Source organism: Lathyrus oleraceus, chromosome 5, assembly GCF_024323335.1.
Source record: "Lathyrus oleraceus cultivar Zhongwan6 chromosome 5, CAAS_Psat_ZW6_1.0, whole genome shotgun sequence".
NCBI lineage: Eukaryota > Viridiplantae > Streptophyta > Magnoliopsida > Fabales > Fabaceae > Lathyrus > Lathyrus oleraceus.
This window is the reverse complement of record NC_066583.1, coordinates 125,260,482-125,268,023: the sequence shown is the minus strand read 5'-3', so window position 1 is coordinate 125,268,023 and position 7,542 is coordinate 125,260,482. Positions and strand designations below refer to the sequence as shown.

The following is a 7,542-nucleotide window of genomic DNA, read 5'->3' as shown; positions in this document are numbered from 1 at the left end:
CTTTTTAACTGCTCATCAGTTAAGACTTTGTTTAATAAAAGCCTCTAAACCAAATTGCTCAGACAAGAGAACTCACATATTTATTATCTTAAGATTTTTAATAAATATGTGATGTCTCTCTCACTTGTGTGGTGCTCTTAATCCAATATTGATATTGATGCGAATTTACAATTCAATCTTTATAAGTTCTCAATATCTTTGACGTGAATAGATAAAGAATATTGAGAAATCATTAAATGATGTAATTCATAAAAGCTGATTTTATTATAATTAAAAAATATAGTTACGGTGATCTACAATGTATATCTACATGTTTACATCTAATAAAGTTATTGGCAAAAAAAAATGGTGTGGCTAATTAGGTTGTTAATAGAACGCCACCTCCACGAATGCATTATTACGCTAAGCAATATCATATCCCCTCATTATTTGAACCGGAGCTTCCTATTGATAAATTTTTCAATCCGTTCTTTTCCTTGACTTTCTACTCGATACACCACAGTTCTTATCATTAGAATGGTTAGATCCTACTTTCAGAGACGAGTCAGCATCTCTACTACTACTATTGCTGCTAATGCTACTACTATCTAACTTTTTATTCTGTAAAATTGTGTCAGAATGAAAATGAGATATACCACCACCCCTATCTGTCTTCACACTTGAACCGGTTGTATCTGGGGACACTGAATCATACTTGTCCATGTCAGATAATGGTGAGTGTCTGTAATTCAAGGGAGAGGATGAGGACGAGTCCGAATCAGAACTCCTCCACGGGCTACTCCATCCATGCCCTGAATCACCAAAAATATAGTCGGAGAAGTCGTCCATGCTAGTTGAATCACGGGTACTATCAGTACTGCAAGAAAGTTCCTCGGAGTTACTGCTGAAAAGGGATGAACTATCACTTGATGAGTCTACTTCTAAAATCCTTTTCAGGTGGTGAAACCTTGAATAGAAAGACTCCAAGGTGGGTGAGCTGTCTGAAGAAACTGAACTGCTGATGGGTTCAGCTGCACCAGAATTTGACGACACAGATTTTGCTTTCGTTGTAGGAGACTTTCCATTGACCTTATTTTTTGAATCTTGGGATAGTATCATGTTCCTAATTAATTTAGGGGCCCTTGGAGAGCACCTACAAGATAATTCAACTGGTCAGAGAAGCTGGCAAATGATAATATAATTAAGAGGAACCTTGATTAAAGCCACCCTGAATCTTTCAAAAACCGGTGGTTCAACCAGTCAGCCCACAAACCTACTATGTTTTTGGTCCGATTATTATCTTATTATGCAGTCCAATTTGTTATTTGTCATTAGCCGGTTGAATCGAATTTAGCCATAACTCAGCTCTTAAAAGCTGGGACCTCTGGTACTGCTTTTCAAATATTAATCCTGACCCCGCCTACCCATACAAAATAGCCTAGTTACCTTGCATAAAAAAGCATATATGCTCCTTTTGTCAAGACTCTCTCCACTTCAACAGCTGTCACCTGCAAGACATACATACACATACATTCAGGAAAAGCTTAAACCAATGACAACATTAATGTCACTAAGACACACTTAAAGGCACTCTTTCAAAGTGAAACTATCAGGAAGAACCCACGACTAAAACAGTATATGTATTTCAATTTATATTCAAATTTGTAATCCGATGATGATAAATTCTGCCTATGCATTTAGCTTATGAACTTACAACCATGGATATGGGCTACTATGTACGAAAAACGTAAATCGAGAAGTACATTTGGGAAAGATAAGAAATATTTTCAAAGATGTGCGAACAAAAAGAAACAGAGGGACTTACCACACTGTCGTCAACCTTGAACCACTTGTTTTGAATATTCTTCAAGTAGCACACATAGTGCCCTGAAAAAGAAGCATTCATAATATCCAAATGAACAACCACACCATATAATCTGTATATGGGTGTCTTATCACTAGACCCACTCATGAAAGGTGCAAGATCAAGTATTTCAGGAAATTGAATAGGCTTGTTGAGCTTCCCGAATTTTCCAGACTGCCACACAAATGTAATAAATAAGGTAAACTCTGCGTATACAAGCTGCAGAAAATGTAGATAATAACATTATATCTCTAAATTTAACTTGCAAAATACCTGAAATCTCTTTAATGCAACGGTAAGAATATTGGGTGCCTCTGAAACTGTCAGCTTCTTCTTGGCCTTCTCATAAGATTTACATCTTAAAAGAGAAATGGTTGATTGATTAATAATATGGAAAATAATTTGAGTCCTGGTACTCAGAAAAAATATTCTAACATCTTAAAGCTCCAAAATTCAAATAACATGCCAGAGACAAAGAATCACACACCATAGAGAGCAGAAATATTAACATGTATTTCTTTTGGCTGTTGTTAGAACCCTAAATTTTGTGAAAAGCCGGGGTCACAACTTGGAGTGCACAATAAGATAACTTCGCATAATTGATTTGACAGATTGTTAAGCAGGTCAATCATCAAGGGAGAAAGACATTTCCACTTTTTGTGGGCGTAAACTTGTTATAGTAGCATCATGTGATGCTTCTGTGAAGTATGAACAATCAAGATAAAATAAAATACGAGAACAATGCATTAAACAATGACTTGGATAGAGGAAAAAGTAAATCAAAACATAGCCATTATGTTTCAACTTCCAATTTAACTTTGAACACTAAAAATAGTTCCCTCATGATGACATGTATCTTAAAATAAAGGATTTGTACAGGCTCAACAAAGGAAAGGCATGCGCAAGTCATTCCAGTCTCTTACTTTGCAATTTAAGAGCCAGTCATCATCGCTTTGTACAGTTTATGTAATTATTAATAGAAAGCAGGATTAATTTTACATAATCAATTCAAAGTGGTGCAATCAAACCTTCAGTGTGACCATTAAGAAACCCTAGTCATGAACACTTCCTCAAATGAGTGAAATCCTATAGAAAGACGTAATAATAGACCTTTAGCATGAGTAGATGTTAGATGGAATGGTGGGCTGAAAGTGTGAAAGAAGGAGAAGGGAGAGACTGGGGGAACATTAATAACAAATCAGAAATAGATAGAGGAATCAGTTAGATGAGGGAAGGTATAAACAAGCTGGCATATTCAGAGTTGAGGACTTTTTTTTCATTTTCTGGTCTTGGTTTGTTTTTGTTTGAGAGATCACATAAACCTACATTGGAAATAACTAGTCTCCAGATTTTCTTTAAGAAATCTGAGTTCCTATCATATGTTAAGATTGAAAGCTTTAAAGAGGCATCCCAGAAATCAACCAACCTGACACAGTGGTACTTATTTTCTCCATCCAAAGTCTCAGTGCTTGTGAAACGTCGAAGGGCTTCGGCAAGTGTTGATATCTCCCCTTCTATCTCAACAGTTAGATCCATCATCCTTTCCTGACGCTCAGACTTCCCACCACATTTCATGCATTTTATCTGCCAAATATGAGCTGAAAGTTCACTGTCCTTGTTCTAATCAATGGATGTTATAATGCATCAACTAAAATGATAATTGAATTATCTATTTCAAAAACAAACCAACAATGTATGTCAGTGACTGGGGAATATAGAAAACCATAGCAAATAGTTTGTCTATTAACTTACTAGATAAAAATATAAAAATACCTTTGAACGAAGGTATCCTCCAAATGTTTGACCCATTAAAGTGGTGTCCTCTTCCAATGAACCCGATGCATTAACCCCAGCTTCCATAAGGCAAACAGATTGCATTGTGTCAATAGCATGTCTGCCAAGTATGTCATGCGATTCACTTAAAATGAATTATAAAACAATAATTTGATTTTGGCAACTAAAAAAGTGTAAAAAAGTACCTTATAAATTCATGTGCATCTTCTTCTTTGCCATTACCAAGCTGGCTCCCAATACTCTGTAATTGAGAAAGTATGCTCATTGGAGATAGTGGAGATTTTGTGTCCTTTGACTTCAAAATCAAACTTTCAAATTCACAGGTGAAGCACCATTTTTTATTTGTACCTGAAATTTACAATGGAGACATTTACCCAAGGGAAACTATTACAAGTTACAGATAGTATTCAAGATATAGGGCATATAATGATTCCATGATGGAAACTACCATTCACACATACATGATTTAGAATGTAGTCCTTGAAGAAAATAAGCAGTTAAGGGCGGAGTAAAAGCTAGGCACTGAAGTACAGCATTAGCATAACAACTGCAAAAAAAAGTTACAAAGTTAGAAAAGCCCAAAAATGAATACACAGAACAGTAAAAGAGAAATTGACTCCAGAAAAAATTCACAAACCTAATCATTTTCATAAATCATTTAATGACATGGCAAAAAGTAAATTATCCTTATTGGCAAGAAAAGATTATTTTATACAACTTATTATATTCTAAATCCATAAATCCACAAACAAGTTTGCTCCAATTATCCCCTAACATGTTTATCATTAATTTAAAATTACCTGTTTCCACAATTTATAAGACCGAACGGGCGCAACTCCACCTTGTTGAAGTTATAAAGCTTGACAAATGATTCATATGGAAAAAGACCCTACAGAAGTTCTAAGTTTATGGTAAGAGTCCCCAAAGGCAAAAAAATAAATAATAATGCAGTCAAATTTGTTCTGAAAGAACCTTGTCATAGTATTTTCCAGCAATATCACTCCCAAGGGCTAAGGCAGTGTGCTTGGACAAATTTGATCCTCTAATCTGATCAACGACTTTTAAAACAGATGTTTTCATGCCACTCTTATAATTTGCAGAGTAGCTAACATGAGAAGAATTGACAGTCCCATATTCAATGCCATTATTCATATGTTTTGCACTTGGCTCTGAATGTTCTTCATTTGTAGGAGCTATTTTAGAATCAGCAAGCTCGCGTGTCTTGCATATAACATCGGTGGACTTAGAGGTGCAGCCATGGTTGTCCACAACATGATTTGATGCCACGGAGCCAGATGCTGGCAAGTTATGGATGCTCTTAGTATCTGTAGAACCTGGATCTTTGCCAATACTGGAGGATTGGGAGGAAAAGGGATGTAGAGGTGACTCAGAGCTGTCTTTAGATTCCAATTGATCAGATCCAGAACCACTGCGAGCTTTGCTAATAAAATTGGGATCTTCACTATTGGTGAATGAGAGGTTCCTCACCTTTGAAGAATTCATGTTGTTGTTCTCAGATGATGCTGATCCTGGATGTGGCATATTCTTCCTAACAGAGTTTAGAAGAGTGTCATCAGGCAAAGATTCCTTAGCCTCAGTATCTCGTACATGCAAAGGAGGCATGGTGCCGAATTGAAAGCGGAATGACAATTCAGAATCAGCCTTTCCACAAGTGGATGCATCAGAATGGGATGGATAAGTTTTATTATTAGTGTTATCTTTAATCTCTCTTGAATCAAGAGCTTTATCCCAGAATCCAGAAGGCTCACTTTTCACACCCTTCCACACGCTTGAGCCTAAAGCACCAATTGATGCAAGCTCCCTCTCTTCTTTACTAGAACCAGGTGTGATATGATTTAATTTATGAACTGTAGAAGAACCACCGACTGAATCAAGCAAACTAGCAAACTTTGGAGAAGAAGACATTGCTGCGTCCACATTGCTAATGCTTGTGGTTTTATCAGTTATGTCAAGGGTGGGAACAAAAGAAATATGTCCCTCTGATCGGTCATGCTCATTTGAGATATTCTCATAGACAGAGGAATCATCAGATAAATCACTGGAACTTGGGGAAGCCGAAAATCCAGAAAATGAATTACTAGATAATTCAGAATTAGTATCTGCTAAAATTTCCTCTGCAAGGAACCCAGCTTTAATATTATCATACTTTTCAAATGAAGCCTTGGGAGAAAAGCTGATACCTTGAGAGGGTATTTTACACTCTGCACCTCTGTTTTCAGATTTCTCCTCATGGATACCAGAGTAATCTTGCTCCACTTTCCTCTTGTCAATACCACGTATTACGCCATCGCTCTGATGTGTTTTGCTGGGAGGATGACATTCAAATTTATGACCTTGACGCCAATGAACGGTTTGGCAATGAGTAGAACTGAAAAACATGAAACCGGTCAAATTAATTATTTTTACGAAATTGCTCTAACAGACATATGTTAGGGGAAAATAATGCATTCAAAACCCATTATTACAGATTAGTCAAGACACAGTCCTCTCAATCATTCAGCATAGTAACAAAACCCCCCCTAGAAAACTTGAGAAGCAAAATTATAAGAAACATTTTTTCCTCACTTCCAAATCATAAACATCTTCAATCAACCACAATTCCTCTCACCTATCAAAGTAGCAGCATAACATTTATTTCTACTAGGCTACCAGCATTAGTCATGAGAATGCAACAGCCAACATGCCGATATGCACTTTAGTTTATATACAAAATCGGGTTGCAATGATTGAACAACTCCTATAGAGCATGCATAACAACCCAAAGATTATGAATGTGGCTATGATAAGCAAACACAAATCCAACAATAATGTAGTTTAGGAACCATAACAAATACACGCCAGATAACAATATCAAAATTAATATTCCCAACAATAAACCAGAAAAAATACAGCACAAAATCATAAAGGAAACAAAGCCACCAAAAAAAAGTTCCAATGGTTCATCACAGTTTAACAAATTCAAACGACGCACCAGTAGCGAACGGATTTGCACTTAGCACAGCGTGCAGTGGCGGGAAAATAGCAGAGAGCACATTGATAATTGTTAACAGGAGCGAAAACCACCGGGGCAGACACATATAACGCCTCTCTCTCAACCCTTTCAGTTTCCTCAGCAGCCAAAACCAAAAGCCTCTTGATCTCCTCATTCCTAGCCACCGCAACCTGCCATTTCCGGCAAATTACAAAACCAATCACCGGCAACACCACACAAACCACCACAAGGACTAGGTTCGAAAACCCTAAATCCCCGGTGACAAACATTTATCTCACACGTTCACACATCCAGCATAACCACACAAAAAAACCTAAACCGCTACATCACCACCGCACACGGAAAGAAACTTCACAGCGGAGCAACCACCTAACAAACCTTTACTTGATTGAACGGTTACGAAGATGCGGAATACCGTAACAGATGAAATTGATTCCGTTGAGCTAGAAATGTACTCGTTGTTGTTTTGCAAGTAAACCGAAGATGCTACTGAAAATTGAAAAAGACGAGCAAAACGCAATTCTCATGGTTTGATTCTTCGGTTGTTGGATCAAAAATAACGTTTCAGAGAGAAAGAAAGAATAGCGCGGTAAATGTAAATAAAAGAGGGTATAATTAATTAGCTATTAATTAATTAGTTAATTAATATCGAGGGAAGGAATTTGGTAGTTGGAAAGTGTGATATGTTACGTTCATTCTCCATTCCTCGTTTGAAATATTCCGGTTCGAATCACGAATCTCAAAACCGGTTCGAACCGGTTCAGGGATTGTGTACAAAAGGCACGTGATAGTGGGCCTCGGTTGGAGCGTTGCCAATACGAATTATTCTCATGGTTTCCGATTCGGGAATCAGACGGTGGAGGTGGGACCAGTTTACTGATCAAAAAGTGTC

At 37.1% G+C, this 7,542-nt stretch overlaps 1 protein-coding gene across 1 annotated transcript; it reads right to left on the bottom strand.

Annotated features, from left to right (window-relative positions):
- Positions 1-245: 245 nt before the first annotated feature.
- On the bottom strand, positions 246-7,306 carry LOC127088248 (ubiquitin carboxyl-terminal hydrolase 16). The gene is made up of 11 exons (XM_051029164.1): positions 6,630-7,306; positions 4,610-6,026; positions 4,438-4,526; positions 4,099-4,184; positions 3,823-3,985; positions 3,617-3,737; positions 3,270-3,427; positions 2,117-2,201; positions 1,805-2,017; positions 1,426-1,487; positions 246-1,132 (listed from the first exon to the last, which is right to left on the bottom strand). Exons 1-11 carry the CDS (start codon positions 6,917-6,919, stop codon positions 460-462), a joined length of 3,357 nt encoding a protein of 1,118 aa, XP_050885121.1. The 5' UTR covers positions 6,920-7,306; the 3' UTR covers positions 246-459.
- Positions 7,307-7,542: the final 236 nt, after the last annotated feature.

Bases quoted from the DNA above. Each gene is read 5' to 3' on its own strand.
- LOC127088248 (XM_051029164.1), bottom strand. From the start codon at position 6,919: ATGTTTGTCACCGGGGATTTAGGGTTTTCGAACCTAGTCCTTGTGGTG. The intron at 2,018-2,116 runs GTATTTTGCAAG...TTTGTGTGGCAG, and splicing joins TTGCATTAAAGAGATTTCAG to TCTGGAAAATTCGGGAAGCT. The intron at 1,133-1,425 runs GTAACTAGGCTA...ATTATCTTGTAG, and splicing joins TATATGCTTTTTTATGCAAG to GTGCTCTCCAAGGGCCCCTA.